Source organism: Impatiens glandulifera, chromosome 1, assembly GCF_907164915.1.
Source record: "Impatiens glandulifera chromosome 1, dImpGla2.1, whole genome shotgun sequence".
In the NCBI taxonomy this organism is placed as follows: domain Eukaryota; kingdom Viridiplantae; phylum Streptophyta; class Magnoliopsida; order Ericales; family Balsaminaceae; genus Impatiens; species Impatiens glandulifera.
The window spans coordinates 39041035-39064075 of record NC_061862.1 but is presented as its reverse complement, the minus strand read 5'-3'; the positions used below and the strand labels follow the sequence as shown (position 1 = coordinate 39064075).

At 33.6% G+C, this 23041-nt stretch overlaps 1 protein-coding gene across 1 annotated transcript; it reads left to right on the top strand.

Annotated features, from left to right (window-relative positions):
• Nucleotides 1–2655: 2655 nt before the first annotated feature.
• LOC124922296 (purple acid phosphatase 18-like) lies at nt 2656–4276 on the top strand. The gene is made up of 4 exons (XM_047463032.1): nt 2656–2860; nt 2928–3794; nt 3895–3983; nt 4060–4276. The coding sequence occupies exons 1-4, from the start codon at nt 2723–2725 to the stop codon at nt 4274–4276; spliced, it is 1311 nt and encodes a 436-aa protein (XP_047318988.1). The 5' UTR covers nt 2656–2722.
• Nucleotides 4277–23041: the final 18765 nt, after the last annotated feature.

The window sequence follows — 23041 nt, the reverse complement described above, 5'->3', positions numbered from 1 at the left end:
CATCTACAAAATAGTAAAAACATATACACAATGTCAGACGCAAACCAGGAAAATTGCATTTGCGTATGTACCACGCAATACATTTGTGTACCACGCAACCTCAATTGTGTACCACGCAATTGAGTTGGCGTTTTCGCGTCTCTCTAAAATTGCAGTCATGGTAAAATCTTGGTTTATTTAATCATCAGGGACTCCTAAGCTCACGAATTTTCATAAATAGAAAATGGAAAGCTTGTTATTTAACAATATAACATGACTTTCAGATGCATCAAAAACGACTAATTCATACAGGGCCATCGAACCGGCCCAACCAGCAACTAGAGCTGTATGCATTATATGGACCGAAAGCAACCGACCGGGATCATTCAACACAACGGTATGAACACAATACTAAGGCAAACCCATGAAAATACCCCTTATATCAAAAAAATAGACACTGTGTTACTTTATTGCATTCAAAAAGACTCTACTTTGGTTTGGCTATGACTAGGCTATGGATCTCCCTTGTTCGGTGGATTCTCTTGTAGGAACTCCTAATTCTCTAGCAAATACAACCCTTTTGATCATTTCTTCGCATGTACCTACAGTAGCATTCAAGTAATGCCCTTTGATTTCACCTGTTTCGGTTTGTGATTTATAAATTGCTTCAGCACAAAACAAGAAACGGTCTCGCTAACGCATAAATGGTTGAGAGTTCACGTTTTCATCATCTTTGATTACCTACTACAGTACTAGAGTGAATGTGATCTCCCCCAGACATACGTAACTCTTTAGCAAGTACACGAAAGTGTATACCATGCTTCTTCTGTCTATCAATAACTTCGTAAGAAGATATCTCGAGAAATCTATGAAGATAGAATTAAATCTCAACAGCAGAATCGGTGTTTTACTACCAATCATAAGTTTCATGTTGAACGCAGTATTCATACTGGAAATTATAATCAAGGATTACTTAATCAATCGCCATCTACTTCAACTTCAGAGATTCCTCGTGAAATTTTTTTCAACTATAAAAGTTCAGCATCTTCCCTAGCAAAACCACTCATTAGAGCCAGCATTAACCATTGATCCTTAAGGCTTATTCTCAAAATACCTATATCTACAATTGTGGCAATCGGGGCGTGATTTGGTAATACGCCAATTTAGTTGGCGTACCACGCAACTCAATTGTGTACCACGCAATTGAGTTGGCGTACCACACAATTGAGTTGAGTACCACGCAATTTAATTGTGTACCACGCATTTGAGTTGGCGTACCACGCAATTGAGTTGGCGTACCACACAATTCAATTGCGTACCCTTCACAAACCATTCAGATTAAGGAAAGACTATACATTTCTTATATCTCAAAGTATTTCAAACTAAAACAATATAACTCACTAAAGCCTAAACCATAAACTAAAATCCTAAAATGTAAAACCTTTCATACTCAACATGCAAGAGAGGGAGGATTAGTCGAACTAACCTCAGAAATGCTGGGCGAACGTTGGGGAGACGGACTCAACGTTCGGGGCTTGGCGATTGTCGGGGAGTTGGGCTAGAAGCGTTTGGCGATCGTCGGGTAGTCGGGCTCGAGAGGTAAGCATCCGACGATCGTCGGGGAGTCGGGCTGGAAGCGTCTTGGCAATCGTCGGGGAGTCGGGGATGATTGTAGTTGGGGGAGTTGGGGCTTGGGGCGTGGGAGTCGGGGGGAAGAGCAACGGTCGCGGGGGAAGAGAGGGGAAAGAAAACGAGACTGAGAAATGGGAGGAAAAGGAAAAGGAAATAAAAAATAAATAAAAAATTAAGTAAGGGTAAAATTGTCCAAATTTTTAAAAAAAAATTATATTTAAAAAATCAAATTATAGAGAATGGCCCTCTTTTAAGGATCATTTGATCAAATTTCCCTTAAATAAGCTAAAATCATATAAACGTACATAAGAATAAGTTAGATAAGTAGACGTCAATGAGTTGAGAATAAACAATCTAGCACCTAAATTTAACCTATTATATATTATATTAAAATCATATAATAATTTTGTATTATAGTATTATTTTCACTTATTTATTAAATTATTATTTCATATAGTTTTTGTAAGTGATTTTTTTTATATTTATTTTAAATGTAAATATTTATTAAAAAATATTCAGTGACTAATAAAAACATTATTTTGGTTTTAATATATTATTTATAATGCATATCTAATATTTTATATTAATTATATTTTATAAAATTAATAAAATATTTCGAAATTATAATTTACTTTAAATAAGATTAATAATTATAATTTATATATATATATATATATATATATATATATATATATATATATATATATATATATATATATTAGATTTATAATTGTTAAATTAATCATAATTTTAAATCATTTTTTTTAAATAATAATTTTTTGTAATTATAGATTTTTAGATAATAATTTTATTTTAAAATTTATTAATAAGATTAATAATTTTAATATATAATTCATATGAAGTGAATATCATGAACTAAAGAGCATAATTATTTAACTCATCCGAACCGAACCTGCCCTCCCAAATCATATGATTTGTCTCTCTCTTGCACTTTCTTAAAGTTGTTCTTTTCTGCAATGTAAAAAGGTAGATGTCAACTCCGATAATCTTCCTTCCTATTTCCTCATCAACCCAACAAGAAATTATGATTTTTTATTAAACGGGAACTATAGTTTACATAATAAATAATAAATTCACTTCTCCCCAAGCGATGGTAAAGTTGGCATATCTTATAGCAGAGTTCCTATTGATTGCAGCTGCCATTGTCAACTGCGATTATGTCCGTCCTCAGCCCAGAAAGCTCCTGAACTTCCCCTTGAGCGGACATCCTTCTCCATACCCTCAACAGGTCTTCTTTTTCTTCGATCTCTCTTGTTGTTGGTGGCACTCTCATATTTCTTTACAAAAATCTGCAGGTGCATATCTCCTTGGCAGGTGAAGCACACATCCGAGTGAGTTGGATAACAAAGAGTGAACATCATCAATCTTCATCTATAGTTCAATACGGAACTTCCACAAATAATTACACCAATGTAGCCCAAGGAGAAACCACTTCATACACTTATCTACTCTACAAATCAGGAAAGATTCATCATACTGTAATCGGCCCATTGAAACATGACACTATCTATTTCTATAGATGTGGAGGATTAGGTTCCGAATTCAGCTTTAAAACCCCTCCATCTAAATACCCATTAACTTTTGCTGTGGCCGGTGATTTAGGTCAGTCCGGTTGGACTAAAACAACACTTGAACACATCAAACATTGTGAGTACGACGTTTACCTTCTCCCGGGAGACTTGTCCTACGCCGATCATATTCAGTCTAGATGGGACACGTTTGGCAAGCTAGTTCAGCCTTTGGCTAGTTCGAGGCCTTGGATGGTAACAGAAGGTAACCATGAAAAGGAAAGTATTAAGTTAGTTGAAGATGGCTTTGTGTCGTATAATTCTAGATGGAAGATGCCGTTTGAGGAGAGTGGATCGAGTTCGAATCATTATTATTCGTTTGATGTTGCCGGAGTTCATGTTATCATGCTTAGTTGTTACACCATGTACGATACGTATTCTGATCAATACAGATGGCTGAAGACTGATCTCTTGAAAGTGGATAGAATGAAGAAAAGGCCTTGGCTTGTTGTAGTGTTTCATGTTCCATGGTATAACAGTAATTATGCTCATCACGGTGAAGGGGATAATATGATGACCACAATAGAACCGTTGTTATATGGTGCCAGTGTAGACATTGTTATTGCCGGCCACGTGCATGCTTATGAGCGCTCAGTATGTTTCGAGACCAGAATCAATCAATCAATCAATCAATCAAGGTGGTTTAATTCAGAATCGAATTTGAGATGTTTTATTTATCTGGGTTATTTGGCAGGTACGTGTGTATAATGGAAGATTGAATCCTTGTGGTGCTGTCCATATTACAATTGGTGATGGAGGGAATAGAGAAGGTTTAGCATACAAGTATGTTGCTGCTGCTGGTGTTGGTTAAGTGTTTTTCTTTTTTCTTTCTTTCTATTATTAATGGCTTGAATTGCAGGTATGTAAAGCCACGGCCTGAATGGTCTGTTTTCAGAGAAGCAAGCTTCGGCCATGGCGAGCTGAGGATAGTCAACTCAACTCACGCATTTTGGAGTTGGCATAGAAATCAAGATGATGAATCCAAGATGTCAGATCAGACTTGGATTACCTCTTTGTCTGGATTAGGAGGAGGATGTCTTAAGAACAACAAGAAGGAAGAACATGAAACAGAATGAATTTAATGGCATATAATATTAATAATGTTGTTGGATTTGATGAGAAGATACATACACTAATCTAAGTCCAAATGAAATAGTTAATTAATTAATTTTACCGGTGGTCATTTTTCTTTGATCCTTGCAGCGTCTTTGATCTGTAATAGTTCATCCAGCCCATGATCAGTTTCATCTCCCAAGCCTTTCAAAGCATATACAATGCTTTCAATGGTGGACAAGCATCCATCCCTTGGCTGACTCCTTACTTCACTGTACAAATGGGGCAACAGATCCAGCCATGGATTCTCCTTATACATCCTCTTTGCCTTTGCCCAAGTCCCATCAAGAACGATCAAATTCTTTACTTCCTCCTCTCCTGAATTCGAACTTCTCTTTCACTAGGGAAGAGAAAAGCATAGATCATGCTGGAACTTTGATCTCAAACTCCTCACAAACCGCATTGTCAATCTTTTTCACCACAAACCCTTTTGACAGCGCATCATCTGTCAATTCAGGATTGATAATCTCTGGGGTGGTGGTGGTGATTTCATCTCTCCTCCGTATTTGGCGATGTTAAAGTAAAATGAAGAATCATCAAAATCTGAACTTTTTTTTGGGTGGATCCTGAGTTTCCATCATCACACGAATGGAAAAAGTGGCGTGGATGTTAACATCGGAGACAGAGGCAACGACAACGTTTTGTAGTCCTAAAGTGGCGATTCTGGCGTAATTAAGAGGGTGCTTCTTTTCGAGTGTGTGCTGGAGAATGGTGACGGCAATGGAGTTATGGAGATTGGGGTTTTGGATTTGGACGCACAGGAAAAAGAGGGAAGGTTTGGCGCAGGAAGGACAAGTGGGTCTGCGATTGGAAGAGGACGGCGGTGGAGGACAAAATTATTGAATTAAAGTGAATTAAACCAGGTTTAATTAATATTTAAATGTTTGAAAAAAATTAACAAATTGAAAAGATTAATGATTGATTTTATTTATATGAAAGTTTATATATTCTTTCTAATATAAAACTCTCGTCTTTAATCTCTAATCTCAAATCAACATATTATTTTATAATTTCGCTTTAGGATTTTAAAAGTCATCTCCTTATTTTGTGAGTAATCTTCGAGTTCTTCATTCGACATTTTTCGTTGAAACTCGGTGATAGTTCATGTTGTTAGGAATTTCAAGTTAAATAATATTTTCCTATTGAAATCAATTGATCTGATTAATTTCACAAGTCAACCAAATTATACTAGCAGATCAGAAAAGTAATAAAAAACACCAGATTTACGTGGAAAACTCTCTCAACACGGAGGGTAAAAAACCACGGGGCAAAACCAACAGATTTCACTAATCAGTAAGAAACCGATACAATTGTTCTTCTCTACTTTAAACCTAAAGTTGAGGTATACATACAGAGAAACTAATTTCATTCAAACCCAAACAAATCTAGAGTTGAGAAAACATGAAATTCCCTTTACAAATAAGAGAGAAATGAACCTGAGGGTAATCAAGACAAAGAAGGTGATACACTGTTCTCCTTCTCTTCTTCTTCCTCTATATCTTCTTCTCTTCTCCTTCCTCTGTATTTTCTTCACTCTGTTTCTCTTGATCTCTTCACAGAACTCTCTCTGAAAATTGTGATAGAGAGAGAAACAAAATTAGGGTTTATTTGGTTTTTATATTGCCTAATTGGGCTGGACCCATAAGGCCCAACAATCTCCCCCTCCAGCCCACGGAGAGAGGCACACCGATTTTCAAGTCATCACTTGGTATTCACGCCGACAAGCCGACAACAAAGCTCAAACTTGTCTTTTGGAACTATCTTCGTAAACATGTCTGATGGATTCTTATCAGTGTGAATTTTCTTCAACTTCATCTGCTGGCTTTCTATTGCATCTCTTAACCAATGAAATCTCACATCAATATGATTAGTTCTGGAATTATATGTAGCATTCTTGCTCAAATCTATAGCACTCTGGCTATCATAGAAAACAACTGCATCTTCTTGTTGCATACCAAGCTCTAAGAGAAATCTAATCAACCACAATAGCTCTTTACCAACTTCAGTGGCTGCAATGTATTCTGCTTCTGTGGTTGACAAAACCACACATTTCTGCAATTTGGATTGCCATGACACGGCTCCCCCTGCAAAAGTAAACACATAACCTGAAGTGGATTTTCTGTGATCCAGATCTCCAGCCATATCAGAATTAGTGTAACCTTCTAGCACATGTTTGCCATTTCTAAAACTCAAACACAAATTGGAAGTGCCTCTTAGATATATAAGAATCCATTTCATTGCTTTCCAATGTTGTTTTCCTGGATTAGAAAGGAATCTGCTTACCACACCGACTGCATAAGCTATATCTGGCCTAGTGCAAACCATTGCATACATCAAACTCCCTATAGCTGAGGAGTATGACACACTTGACATTTCATCATTTTCTTTTTCTGTTGATGGACACAACTTCTTGCTCAATTTCAAATGTCTAGGAAGTGGACAACTTACTTTCTTTGCTCCTTGCATGTTGAATCTTTCAAGCACCCTTTCAATGTACTTCTCTTGTGACAACCAAAGTTTCTTAGCCTTTCTGTCACGAGTAATCTTAATGCCTAATATCTGGCGTGCTTGACCCATGTCTTTCATTTTAAATGTCTTGGACATCTCTTTCTTCAACATAGCTATAAACAGAGCATCATGTCCTGCAATCAACATATCATCAACATAAAGTAAAAGGATTATAAATTTTCCATTAGGAAATCTTTTGAAGAAAACACATGGATCTGCCTTGGTTTTCTGGTACCCATGACTCATCATAAAGGAGTCAAATTTCTTGTACCATTGTCTCGGGGCTTGTTTCAAACCATATAGACTCTTTTTCAATTTTCAAATCATGTTCTCTTTTTCTTTCACTTCAAATCCCCCTAGTTGCACCATATAGATCTCTTCTTCAAGGTTACCATGAAGGAATGCAGTTTTTACATCAAGTTGTTCAAGTTCAAGATCTAGGCCAGATATTAGACCTAACACTGCACGAATGGAAGTCATCTTTACCACTGGTGAGAAAATTTCCTCAAAGTCGATGCCCTGTTTCTGTCCAAAACCCTTTACAACCAGTCGGGCTTTGTACTTCATAAGTTCTCCATTTTCATCTCTCTTTAGCTTGAACACCCATTTATTTCTTAAGGCCTTTCTGCCCTTAGGAAGCTTCACAAGCTCATATGTGTTATTTTCTTGCAATGACTTCATCTCGTCTTTCATTGCATCCTGCCACTTAACTTTGTCTTTATGAGCTTGTGCCTCCTGAAAACTTTCTAGCTCTCCTTCTTCTGTCAACAGGATATACTCTGAAGAAGGGTATCTTTTAGAAGGTTTGTGCTCTCTTTCTGATCTTCTTACTTGGGGCTCTTCTGGCTCCACTTGATGATGTTGCTCCCCCTGCATAGAAGCATCATTAACAATATCATCATCATTACTACCATTCATGTTAGAGGTTTCTTCAGCAACTTCTTCATCATGTTCATCTTCATTTGTTACTGCTGACTTTACATATGAAGGAACTGGTATGAGTTCTATGAACTCATCAACCCTCTCTGAATTCTCGTTGATTTCTGGACTTATCCCTGTCTGACCTTCAAAGAACACAACATCTCTGCATCTGACAATTCTCTTCTTTTCTGAGTCCCATAACTTGTACCCAAATTCTTCATTTCCATATCCAAGGAAAATACATGGAGTTGCTTTATCATCCAACTTGGATCTTTGTTCCATTGGAATATGCACATATGCTTTGCATCCAAACACCCTTAGATGTGAGTATGAAACATTCTTCTTAGACCATATTGTTTCTGGTATCTCGAATTTCAAAGGAACAGATGTCGACCTGTTTATGAGATAGCAGGCTGTGCGAACTGCTTCTCCCCAAAACTGTTTTGGCAACTTTGCCATCTTCAGCATGCATCTCACCTTTTCTACAATGGTGCGATTCATTCTCTCAGCCACACCATTGTGCTGCGGAGTTCCAGGCACTGTCTTCTCATGTCGAATACCATATTTGGTATAGTATGCTTTAAATTCCTTGGAGGTATACTCTCCCCCGTCATCAGAGCGAAGACATTTCAGCTTACTGTCTGTCTCTCTTTCTACCATGACATGGAACTCTTGAAAGTAATTGAATACCTGGTCTTTTGTTCTCATAAAATAAACCCACACCTTTCTAGACGCATCATCAATAAATGTTAAAAAATATCGATTGCCACCCAATGACTCCATTTCAAAAGGACCACACACATCAGAATAAATCAAGTCTAACACATTATGTTTTCTTTCTGATGTCTGACTAAAAGAGACTCGATGTTGCTTACCAATGGGTAGTAGTCGCATAGATCCAGAACCTCATCTTTGGTTGAGGGGATGTGCAGCTTCCTCACCAGAATTCGCAGCCCTTTCTCACTCATGTGGCCAAGGCGTTGATGCCACAGATTTAGAGAGCTTTCAGCTTGTACTGCATTCAGATCATCTTTGAGTACCTTCACATGTGTTCTGTACAATGAGTGCCACGACTTCCCTTTTGCTACAATCATTGATCCTTTGCTGAGTTTCCATTCACCACCACCAAGATAATGCTTGAATCCATCTTTGTCCAATGCATCACCTGATATCAAATTTAGACGCAAATCAGGAATATGCCGCACATCTTTCAGTGTTAACCGATGCCCCTGTTCTGTCTGCAAATAAATGTCACCAATACCCACAATGGTTGAGTGACTAGTATTACCCATCTTCACTGTACCAAGATCTCCGGCCTTGTACGTGGTGAAGAACTCTTTATTCGGTGTAGCATGATAGCAAGCACCTGTATCAACTATCCACTCAACTCCTTGGTGATCTTCTACATGTAGATATTGTTCCTTTTCACAAGAAAGAATAACTACATCCTCTGCAGTTACTGTGGCTGTGGTATTTCTGTTTTCATCATCTTTCTTCTGATTTTTGCCTTCATTCTGTAGTCTTTTCCAGGCTCTACAATTTTTCTTCATGTGACATTCTTTACCACAGTGATAACATTCTCTTCCCTTAGATTTTGATCTGCCTCTTGACTTGCTATGGCCTCTTGATTATTGTCGGTGTTCAGATCTTCCCCTGTTCTCTGTGACTAGGGCCTGTGCATTATTTGTATTAGTTGACTTCCTTCTTGTCTCCTCATTGAACAAGCTGCTAGTAACTATACTCATAGTAAGCACACCATTCGGAGCTGCATTACTAACTGTCACAACCAATGTCTCCCAACTGTCAGACAATGATCCCAATAGAAATAAGGCTTGTAGCTCATCTTCTAAGGTCATCTCCATCACTGATAATTGATTAATCAAGCTCTGGAACTCGTTTAAAAGCTCAGTAACACCTGTGCCTTCTCTGAATTTCAGATTTACCAACTTTCAGATTAGAAACGCTTTGTTACATGCGGTTTTCTGCTCATACAATGACTCTAGCTTCTTCCATAGCTCATGAGCACTTTTCTCACTTGCTACATGGTGATAAACACTATCATCAAGCCATTGTCTGATTGTGCCGACTGCTTTCTGGTTCAGTTTTATCCAATCAGCTTCAGCCATCTCTTTTGGCTTTGCACTATCTCCTTCAACTGGCTCATACAGATCCTTACAATAAAGGATGTCCTCCATTTTGGATTTCCAAATCTGCCAGTTATTGTTTGTCAGCCTGATCATAGCGCTACTGCCTTTCATCTGAACCTGAGAAAAGCACTCTTCAATAGAAAGTAAACCTAACAGCTCTGATACCACTTGTTAGTAATTTCAAGTTGAATAATACTTTCCTATTGAAACCAACTGATTTGATTAATTTCACAAGTCAACCAAATCATACTAACAGATTAGCAACGTAATAAAAAACACCAGATTTACGTGGAAAACCCTCTCAACACGGAGGGTAAAAAACCACGGGGCAAAACCAACAGATTTCACTAATCAGTAAGAAACCGATACAATTGTTCTTCTCTACTTTAAACCTAAAGTTGAGGTATACATACAGAGAAACTAATTTCATTCAAACCCAAACAAATCTAGGTTTGAGAAAACATGAAATTCCCTTTACAAATAAGAGAGAAATGAACCTGGGGGTAATCAAGACAAAGAAGGTGATACTCTATTCTCCTTCTCTTCTTCTTCCTCTATATCTTCTTCTCTTCTTCTTCCTTTGTATTTTCTTCACTCTGTTTCTCTTGATCTCTTCACAGAACTCTCTCTGAAAATAGTGATAGAGAGAGAAACAAAATTAGGGTTTATTTGGTTTTTATATTGCCTAATTGGGCTGGACCCATAAGGCCCAACACATGTACGTTGGTCAAGTTCGATGGATAGTGATTCTAGTGCAGAATCACTATTAGATTTGTTGTATCATGTGAGACAACCATCTGCGATAAGTTCCAGCACAAACGGGAGACGATAAAACTGTTTTAAGGAAAATGTGTTAAGCACATGCATCGAATCTACCATTTATTTAGTGATTATGTATATATATTTTGTACCACATCATCTAAAACATATTACATCATCTTATCATTTCTCACTCTAAGATTCCAAAATATATTTCTTTATCTTTGTAAGTATTCTTTGTGCGTGTTGTTCGAGTTCTTGACTCGACTATTTCTGTTGAAACCCGATGATTTGATTCATGTATCTTTGTCATGTTCGATGCGTAGTGATTCTAGTGTAGAATCATTACTAGATTTGTCGTACCTTGGAAGACAGTCACCTACAATAAACTCTATCACAAACGGGAGACGATGAAACTATTTTAAGAGAAACGAATCAACTTTTATTTGGTGATTTTGTTCTTCTTACATCTAATTTCATTTCATTTCTTTTTAACACCAATATATATATTTAAAGATAAAAAGTTCTAACAATGTTCAATTAAATGAAGTTAAATGTCACTATAATCAATCACAAGGCACCCTCTAAGCAATTATTAGACAATTATCTAAATAAATGAGAAGAGGGAGAAAATACAGGTGAAATTATGAACTAGTATTGAAGTAAAATTAGGAAGTTACAAAGTGTTTCCTAATGATTTTAATAGACACTAAGAAACTTACAATTGAATTGGAATAATAAGAGAAGGCTGTGTCGAAACTATCTCTCTAATGATCCTCATAATCCTCCTCTATCAACTTAGAGACAATCCTATATTTATCCGCCACTATGGATCGAGCAGTTATTCAACGGTTTCTAAAATCCAGTTAGTTAGAATCCGTCCGAGACTAGCTCGTCACATCGGTCGTGAGTCACAATCCGATCATTAGATTTGTGATTTTTAAAGTTATAAACTTTGGGGTAAAAAATGAGTGTCTACAATGACGATTTCTGAGAACATTCTAGAAAGTCAGTGGGTCAGAGAGTTAATCGTTTTTCTTGAGTAACTTCGAGCTCGATAATCTATTAGGTAACGTGAATGCGTATTATATTCTTTCTTTTTTCTCATGTCATGTTTTGTTATTGTGTTTAATTTGTTCTTCTTATTTTTAATATATATGAATCATTTAAAAAATGTTATTTTTTATTATTTTTTGTTTAGTTTTAATGAGGATTTTATCAAAATTGTTATTTGTATACTTTTTTATATTTTATTTGTATTTAAAGTACTATAAATTGTAATATACGAGTGTTTATATTTCTCTAAAATGTTAATATATATATATATAACCTTCCATAATTTCTTGATTTTAAATAAATTTATTAAGATACAAAATGTTTAACATAGTTCTGAAACTCAATTATGGGTTCAAGTAGTGAGTTTCATATAATAATAAAAAAATAACAAAAATCCATCAAATTGGATTATGCAAGGGAGAAGGCTTCAAATTAAACTATAATTTTTTTTGATAACTATGTTTTTATCTAGAGAAGAAACTATGTTTTAGTTATGACTTATAATGATACCTTAAATCGTATTTTTAGTCTGGTAAAAGCGGAATCAGCTGGTTCAGGTAGGACGTGGAGCTTGAGATAAATGAAAGAATTTGTCATTCTCAGTGTTTAGAAATAGAAATCAGTAATCTGAAACTAAAAATAGGTAAATTCAATGAGAACTAAAAAATGGAGAAAGAGGAAATGAAAGAGTGATAAGTAAGAAATAAAAAAATGTTTTTTTTTTTAATATGATAAACCCGTGGATTAACCTGGGCTGCCAGATTTCTGATCCAACCCCAGGTTAATTAATTAAATTGATTGCATTTACAATTTTTTATATTAACCCAACTCAGTTTAACGATCAGTTCACCGAGTTTGCCGATCTAAACGTTGGGTCGGACCGAGTTTGCCGATCTAAACGTTGGGTCGGGCCGAGTTTCAAAATTATGGTTTTAATTAGTTGGAGAACTAATAATAAAAAGACCTATAAGAAAGGTTAAATAATTTTATTTTATTTCTCTTTCTCTTAAAATGACAAATAAATATAAGCATGAATAAACACAAAATAAGGCATTCTTACGTTAATGATTCATTATTGAAATCTAGGTAGGAAAAAAATTGATAAAAATAAAATATAGACAAATCAAAACAAATTTGTTTATTTATTCTTAAATACAAAATATATATTTGTTTTATTTTATAATTATGACCGCATCTCACCTCAACACCTAAATAATTAGTATATTTTTAATTTTATATATAGATAACATAAAAAAAGCTAAATTCTTATATGATAATGAGATATATCTAATACATATAAGACAATATAGGTTCACGACACGCAGGACAAGAATTGCTGATCTTCATCCAATTCTTAATACAATCACAATGAAATTGATGTGAACAATGCAGCATTAAATTAATCTCATCTCCAGCATTATAATTCTCCAAACAAATTGCGCACATATATTTCTCCTCCCTATCTGATGCAATTGATTTATTCTCATCCATGATCTTATCAATGTCGTATTCTAGACGGATGTAGAATGAGAAGTAACACATGATCGAACACTCCCGTAAGATATTGTTAATCTTTTCACCTACTTTTTTCCTTTCATTTAACTGCACGTCTGACTCTCGAAGCCATTCTTGAACATACGTCGCAATCTCATGTCTTTGAATGTTCTCAAAATATGTCCAAACTTCTGGGCCAATATCTTTCACATCGATGATCATCGATTCGCCTCCTGTTGAACGACCCCATTCTTCCTTAACAGTTATCATATGAAGAGAGATGCTATATGTGGGTAGTTCGTTAATTTTGAAAGTGTCATCAAACTTGATGGTAGCATGAACCTGTTGAAAAGAACACTCAAATAGCTCCATCATCAAATTTGATGTTACAAATTTGAAATTGTTAAAAGAATATAGAAAAGAAGGAGGGATGTTTATTTATATGGTAATGTTTGACTAATTATACTATAAAAGTTTTTATGGAAAGGATTAGAAATATGAATTAGTTTCCTATTTAATATAATGTTCTTTTATTAATAAATTAGATTATATATATATATACATACTTAAAATGTATCTTATTATTCTTAAATTATATTTTGGATATAATTATATATTTGTATATCCTAATTTTATGAAGAGTATCAACAAATTCTATTGAAAAATATTTTAATATTAAAACTAATGTTTTATAAATATAATTAATAACTGTTTTTTTAAATACAGATTAATTTTATAAGAGATGATTTTTGGATGGATATGGATTTAGTTAAACTTTATTTTTAGTATTATATAAGATCAATTTGATTAGTTTTTTTTTTATAGGTGATCCATGTATAGTTAAAATATATATTTCTAAATGATTATATATTAATGTTTTAACATATATGTAGTTAAAATTAAAAGATATGATTAACTTGACTGTCAAAATATAAAATAATTAATTAGAATAAAATTTAAATTTTAATGATGATAAATAAAATATATTTTATTTTCAAATATATATTAAACAATTTATCACACTTAAGTATCTCATTAACAACTTATAATATCTGGTTCGCATTTATAATATTTCATTCAATATATATATATATATATCTATATATATATATATATATATATAAATTCAACCAATTATTAAAAATAATAATCTCTTTCCTAATTATTCATATATATAGATTTTTATTATATTTAATTTTATAGATATATAATTAAGAAAGAGTGAATAAAAAATGAATGAAAAGATATTTTATTTCATTTTCTTGTAAATAGTTCTGAAGTTTGATGTATATATTGAAAAGATTCGCCTATAAATTAAAATAATATATAACTGATATATTTTAATTAATGTCAAATAATTTCGTTTATAAAAGGAAACAATATATATTTCACAATTTTCATCTATTTCATACAAAATTTTTAACTTTAGGAAATCTGGTTTATTTGGAAAGATGAATAAGAACAATGTTCATAACTTCTATTACAACTCCTAAACTTTATTACTTGTTCAAAATTATTCCATATACTTTATATTCAACATATTATTTTCTTAAACTAGATTTAAAACTTACCCTTATATTTGAAAATTTTAGGTCATTTATCTCTATTTGTTATTAGTTATATATCAACAATATTTGAATTATATATTGGTCATCTCTCTTTCTTTTGTTTTCAAAATAAATCTCTATTTAGAATTTAATATATTCAATTTATCAAAAACTTGATTTAAAACAAATTTAAATTTTCTATGATAAGTGTCCATGAATTCCTCTTAAATGTTTTAGAAAATTAAGTTTATTAGGATCTTCACCTTCTTTAAATATATATATGTTCAAAACTAAATTTATATTCAATTATTAAGATCATGTAAAAATTCCAAATTAATGTTTATAATTTTAGATTATTGAATTTTTTTTTATTATTTTAATTCTTTTTCTATTTTTTTTATTATAGCATTGTCCTTGATATACCTTATCCCCTAAATGAATAAACTATTTTAGTACTAATTTATAGCATTCTCTTCCTAGATATTAAACTTATTTGTGTGTTTCTGCAATCACCAATGCTTTTAATTTTTCTTCTTCTGTTGGTTACTAATGGAGACAGTTTTATAGTTTGAGAATTATTATTAAGTGAGTTTTACTTTTACACAGCATTAAGATCACGTTCCACTTTTTTTTTTACTGCTTTCCTAAAACTATACAATTAAAAGATTTATGATTTTTTTTTATCAAGTTTGTTTTAGAAAATTTAAGATATGATCTTTATTTTTCAACAATTTAATTGATTTTAGTTAGTTAGTTAAATTGACGGTGGTTTATGTTCAATGTTTGAAATTGAAGCATAATTTAATCTTTACATTTTGGTCTTATTTCTTTGCTAGATTTAAATTGTGATATATATAATTAGCCATTTTCATTTCTAATTGGTATTAAAAAAACTAGGAAGATCTCCGTGCGATGCAAACGGATAAAAATATATTGTTACAACGTCCCGTGTTCATCAAATTTGGTGTTGAATTTAAAATATAAAATGTTATTAGCCTAGTTGGTTACAGAGTTGTAATTGTTTTATTAGGTTGTGAGTTCAAAATATATCTATAACATTTTTAATATTATTTTTAACCGTTTTAAGTTTATGGACGGGTCAACCCAGAATCCGACTCACATATCATATTATGTCGTTTCATACTAATATCGTGTTAATTCGTATTTATCCAACTCATTGTCCTTCTCTAAGAAAAACCCTAATCATTTTTTATTGTAGAAAAATCTCAATCATAAATATGCTAATTTGACTTATGAATAGTCTGTGCTATTTTATATATGTTATATATAAATCACCATTAGCTCAAATTACAAATACAATAAAAAAAAACATGACATTCTTTCTTTCTTCTTTACAAGAAAAAAAAATTGTTAATCATAATTTTCATATCCTTATTTGATTGTGAATTAGTTGCGTAATGTAGGGAAATAGTAATTCCTTACTTGTTTAGCACTGCCCGAAGGATGCTGTTTTAGCTAACGACACCTATCGTGCTCAAAACTTTCTTTTGACATGTAAGGACCATGGAAAATTGTATTCGGGACTAAAAGTATAATTAATTCAACAAATCGGCCAGCTCACCCAAATCAATATTTTTGTTGGTCATTTCAAAGTTTTATTGAGAAACATTTTAGAAGACTTTTATAATGAGTCTGGGAAAAGTCAATCCGTCCCAAAATAATGTGCACGGTTCATTCTTCGTGTCAACCACCCAAAACAAGTTGACATTTTTTATGCAATACTTATGGTCACATGGTGAACCAACAGAACGACACAATGTTTTTCAACGCCTACACTTCCTACCGTGCCAATCTCACGATGTTCAAGACGAAAAGTGTGACGATTTAGGTTGTTGTCAAGTCACGATTCCTCAAAATACACTGTCTTTGAACAATACAATTTTTAGTTACTATAATCATTTCAAGGTTTTCGGCTTTAATCCTTAAAGTTATGCTTTTGTAGCGAATACACGTGTCTACAATTTCTTTAGCAAGCATCTCAAGGAAAGGTCGTAGGAGGAGAACTGACTGGTCGTGCTCGAATGGGATATAAGTAAGAAAATGTCCGATGAGATAACCAAAGATGCTCAAACATTTGATTGTAATTGTCAAAACATTGAATGTTTGGACTTTCAAAATGGAGAAGGTTATAAATGCAAATGTCTTGACGGATAGTAGAGTTGGACAATGGGTTAGGTCAATATGAACCAATACGATCAAACACGATATTGGTATAAAAGACTACAGTACGATATTATCTCACTCGGGTTGTGAGTTGGACACGACACAAGTTCGAGACAATACAATCACGAAATGATTCAAATTAACACGATAATGACACGATCACGAGTGAGCACGACACGAACACAACACGAGTACAAGTCTGCAAACGAATTTGAATCGAAATGAGCACAACTTGTCACATGACATGTCAACTCTAAATTTATTTATGTTATACTCACATTTCCTATTTCGATTGTAATAAAAAAAACTTAAATAATAAAAAAAAATAAAAATAAAATATATTATATAAATATTTAAAAAAATATTATATGAATAAAAATAAGAGTCATAATTTTCTAACATGAATTTCCGAGGCTATTCTCAAACGAGTTTCCCAAGAAGACATGAGGTGAGAACTGGTCTTATTGTTTTTAGGATGTATGTGATCGTGTAAAGTTACATTTGAGATTTACTCGTAAACTAATAAGGGCACTTCCTCCAAACAACATCAAGTAGTTTTACTATGTGTCGGTGATTGACTTACGATAAAATAATGACCTCGTTTATGAATTCTTCGTTTTGACCCTTCTTCTCGTCGGGGATGAATTGTTCAACGTGGCATTTCTGCATGTTTTTCGACACCTTAACAACAACAATTTTATTTGGAGGCCTTTATAAATAGTGTCAAAACCGTCTTCTCTGAGTTGTATAGTTCGGTTGCCACCTCTAACTCATGGCGCTAAATATCTTTGTAGTTTCTGTAAAAGATGACCCTTGACTCGATGAGAGATGATTTCGCATAATGAAGTCCCTGTTTTGTTGAAAGAAACTTTGTATGATTTTTATTAAAAAATTTTTTACCAAATGATACAACCAAATAAATACTGTGATTAAGAATAATAAGCCCATCCCAATACTTGCATGCAACTTAAATATGTCTAATTAAATTTAATTTTCAAACAAATATTGTTTTCAAATGTTAATTATAATTTACCGAGAACAACTATAACCACCAATGGGAAAACCCTTGAACAACAAGTCACACCATTCTTCCATTGTCATGATATCGCAAGGACAAGAACACTAATTAGTCCCCTTGATGCAATGGAATTATCGACAATGATGCAATGCACTCTCGGAAGACTAGACCTCGAGTACTAAAGTTGAACAATGAGTTGGATCAACACAATCCAAAAAGATATTCATACGGAATTGCACGATACGATAATATTTCACTCAGGTTATGGGTTGGACACGACACAAGAACAACACAATTACAAATTAACACGATCATTACACAATCACGAGTCGACACGAATCGAACACAACACGAGCACAAATGTGCAAACGAATCTTAATTGTAATGAGCACAACTTGTCACATGACATGTCAACTCTAAATCTAGTTATTTTGCCACATTTCTTTTTTTTCAAACTTCATATTTAAAATAAAATTATGTCGCAAAGTATAATATTTGGGTTCCTCGAGATTGGTATCCATTGATACAATAGAATTATCGACAATGGTGTAGTGCACTCTCGGATAACTAGACCTCAAGTACTAGAATTGGGAAATGAGTTGGGTTAACACAATCCAACAAGATATTGATACAGAACATCACAATACGATAATATTTCATTCAAGTTGTGGGTTGGACACGACACAATAACACGATCATGAAACAGTAACGGTTCGACACGACACGAACACAACACGTGCACAACTTTACAAACAAATCCAAATTGTAATGAGCACAACTAGTCACATGACATGTCAACTCTAAATCTATTTATTTTGCACACATTTTTTTACAAACTTCCATATTTAGAATAAAATTTTGTTGCAAAGTATATGATTTTGGTGCATTGAGATTGATAACCATTGATATATGAGGAGGACCGACTGGTCTTGCTCGAATGGGCTATAAGTAATAAAATGTCCAATGAGATGGAAAAAGATGCTCAAATATTTGATTGCAATTTTCAAAACATTGAATGTTTGGACTTTCAAAATGGAGAAGGTTATAAATGAAAATATCTTGACGAATACTAGACTTGGACAATGGGTTGGGTCAATATGAACCAATACGATCAAACACGATATTGGTACAAAAGACTACAGTACGATATTATCTCACTCGGGTTGTGAGTTGGACACGACACAAGTTCGAGACAATACAATCACGAAATGATTACAAATTAACACGATCACGAGGGAGCACGACACGAACACAACACGAGTACAAGTCTGCAAACGAATTTGAATCGAAATGAGCACAACTTGTCACATGACATGTCAACTCTAAATTTATTTATGTTATACTCACATTTCCTATTTCGATTATATTAAAAAAACTTAAATAATATAAAAAAATAAAATAAAATATATTATATAAATATTTTTAAAAATTATATATGAATAAAAATAAGAGTCATAATTTTCTAACATGAATTTCCGAGGCTATTCTCAAACGAGTTTCCCAAGAAGACATGAGGTGAGAACTGGTCTTATTGTTTTTAGGATGTATGTGATCGTGTAAAGTTACATTTGAGATTTACTCGTAAACTAATAAGGGCACTTCCTCCAAACAACATCAAGTAGTTTTACTATGTGTCGGTGATTGACTTACGATAAAATAATGACCTCGTTTATGAATTCTTCGTTTTGACCCTTCTTCTCGTCGGGGATGAATTGTTCAACGTGGCATTTCTGCATGTTTTTCGACACCTTAACAACAACAATTTTATTTGGAGGCCTTTATAAATAGTGTCAAAACCGTCTTCTCCGAGTTGTATAGTTCGGTTGCCACCTCTAACTCATGGCGCTAAATATCTTTGTAGTTTCTGTAAAAGATGACCCTTGACTCGATGAGAGATGATTTCGCATAATGAAGTCCCTGTTTTGTTGAAAGAAACTTTGTATGATTTTTATTAAATTTTTTTTTACCAAATGATACAACCAAATAAATACTGTGATTAAGAATAATAAGCCCATCCCAATACTTGCATGCAACTTAAATATGTCTAATTAAATTTAATTTTCAAACAAATATTGTTTTCAAATGTTAATTATAACTTACCGAGAATAACTATAGCCACCAATGGGAAAACCCTTGAACAACAAGTCCCACCATTCTTCCATTGTCATGATATCGCAAGGACAAGAACACTAATTAGTCCCCTTGATGCAATGGAATTATCGACAATGATGCAATGCACTCTCGGATGACTAGACCTCGAGTACTAAAGTTGGACAATGAGTTGGGTCAACACAATCCAAAAAGATATTCATACGAAATTGCACGATACGATAATATTTCACTCAGGTTATGGGTTGGACACGACACAAGAACAACACAATTACAAATTAACACGATCATGACACAATCACGAGTCGACACGACTCGAACACAACACGAGCACAAGTGTGCAAACGAATCTGAATTGTAATGATCACAACTTGTCAGATGACATGTCAACTCTAAATCTATTTATTTTGCCACATTTCTTTTTTTTCAAACTTCATATTTAAAATAAAATTATGTCGCAAAGTATAATATTTGGGTTCCTCGAGATTGGTATCCATTGATACAATAGAATTATCGACAATGGTGTAGTGCACTCTCGGATAACTAGACCTCAAGTACTAGAATTGGGAAATGAGTTGCGTCAACACAATCCAACAAGATATTGATACAGAACATCACAATAAGAAAATATTTCATTCAAGTTGTGGGTTGGACACGACACAATAACACGATCATGAAACAGTCACGGTTCGACACGACACGAACACAACACGTGCACAACTTTACAAATAAATCCAATTTGTAATGAGCACAACTAGTCACATGACATGTCAACTCTAAATCTAGTTATTTTGCCACATTTCTTTTTTTTCAAACTTCATATTTAAAATAAAATTATGTCGCAAAGTATAATATTTGGGTTCCTCGAGATTGGTATCCATTGATACAATAGAATTATCGACAATGGTGTAGTGCACTCTCGGATAACTAGACCTCAAGTACTAGAATTGGGAAATGAGTTGGGTTAACACAATCCAACAAGATATTGATACAGAACATCACAATACGATAATATTTCATTCAAGTTGTGGGTTGGACACGACACAATAACACGATCATGAAACAGTAACGGTTCGACACGACACGAACACAACACGTGCACAACTTTACAAACAAATCCAAATTGTAATGAGCACAACTAGTCACATGACATGTCAACTCTAAATCTATTTATTTTGCACACATTTTTTTACAAACTTCCATATTTAGAATAAAATTTTGTTGCAAAGTATATGATTTTGGTGCATTGAGATTGATAACCATTGATATATGAGGAGGACCGACTGGTCTTGCTCGAATGGGCTATAAGTAATAAAATGTCCAATGAGATGGAAAAAGATGCTCAAATATTTGATTGCAATTTTCAAAACATTGAATGTTTGGACTTTCAAAATGGAGAAGGTTATAAATGAAAATATCTTGACGAATACTAGACTTGGACAATGGGTTGGGTCAATATGAACCAATACGATCAAACACGATATTGGTACAAAAGACTACAGTACGATATTATCTCACTCGGGTTGTGAGTTGGACACGACACAAGTTCGAGACAATACAATCACGAAATGATTACAAATTAACACGATCACGAGGGAGCACGACACGAACACAACACGAGTACAAGTCTGCAAACGAATTTGAATCGAAATGAGCACAACTTGTCACATGACATGTCAACTCTAAATTTATTTATGTTATACTCACATTTCCTATTTCGATTATATTAAAAAAACTTAAATAATATAAAAAAATAAAATAAAATATATTATATAAATATTTTTAAAAATTATATATGAATAAAAATAAGAGTCATAATTTTCTAACATGAATTTCCGAGGCTATTCTCAAACGAGTTTCCCAAGAAGACATGAGGTGAGAACTGGTCTTATTGTTTTTAGGATGTATGTGATCGTGTAAAGTTACATTTGAGATTTACTCGTAAACTAATAAGGGCACTTCCTCCAAACAACATCAAGTAGTTTTACTATGTGTCGGTGATTGACTTACGATAAAATAATGACCTCGTTTATGAATTCTTCGTTTTGACCCTTCTTCTCGTCGGGGATGAATTGTTCAACGTGGCATTTCTGCATGTTTTTCGACACCTTAACAACAACAATTTTATTTGGAGGCCTTTATAAATAGTGTCAAAACCGTCTTCTCCGAGTTGTATAGTTCGGTTGCCACCTCTAACTCATGGCGCTAAATATCTTTGTAGTTTCTGTAAAAGATGACCCTTGACTCGATGAGAGATGATTTCGCATAATGAAGTCCCTGTTTTGTTGAAAGAAACTTTGTATGATTTTTATTAAATTTTTTTTTACCAAATGATACAACCAAATAAATACTGTGATTAAGAATAATAAGCCCATCCCAATACTTGCATGCAACTTAAATATGTCTAATTAAATTTAATTTTCAAACAAATATTGTTTTCAAATGTTAATTATAACTTACCGAGAATAACTATAGCCACCAATGGGAAAACCCTTGAACAACAAGTCCCATCATTCTTCCATTGTCATGATATCGCAAGGACAAGAACACTAATTAGTCCCCTTGATGCAATGGAATTATCGACAATGATGCAATGCACTCTCGGATGACTAGACCTCGAGTACTAAAGTTGGACAATGAGTTGGGTCAACACAATCCAAAAAGATATTCATACGAAATTGCACGATACGATAATATTTCACTCAGGTTATGGGTTGGACACGACACAAGAACAACACAATTACAAATTAACACGATCATGACACAATCACGAGTCGACACGACTCGAACACAACACGAGCACAAGTGTGCAAACGAATCTGAATTGTAATGATCACAACTTGTCAGATGACATGTCAACTCTAAATCTATTTATTTTGCCACATTTCTTTTTTTTCAAACTTCATATTTAAAATAAAATTATGTCGCAAAGTATAATATTTGGGTTCCTCGAGATTGGTATCCATTGATACAATAGAATTATCG

Excerpts from the sequence above, each read along its gene's own strand:
- LOC124922296 (XM_047463032.1), top strand. The coding sequence starts at position 2,723 with ATGGTAAAGTTGGCATATCTTATAGCAGAGTTCCTATTGATTGCAGCT. Across the intron at positions 3,795-3,894 it reads TGCATGCTTATGAGCGCTCA|GTACGTGTGTATAATGGAAG; the intron begins GTATGTTTCGAG and ends GTTATTTGGCAG. Across the intron at positions 3,984-4,059 it reads AGAGAAGGTTTAGCATACAA|GTATGTAAAGCCACGGCCTG; the intron begins GTATGTTGCTGC and ends CTTGAATTGCAG.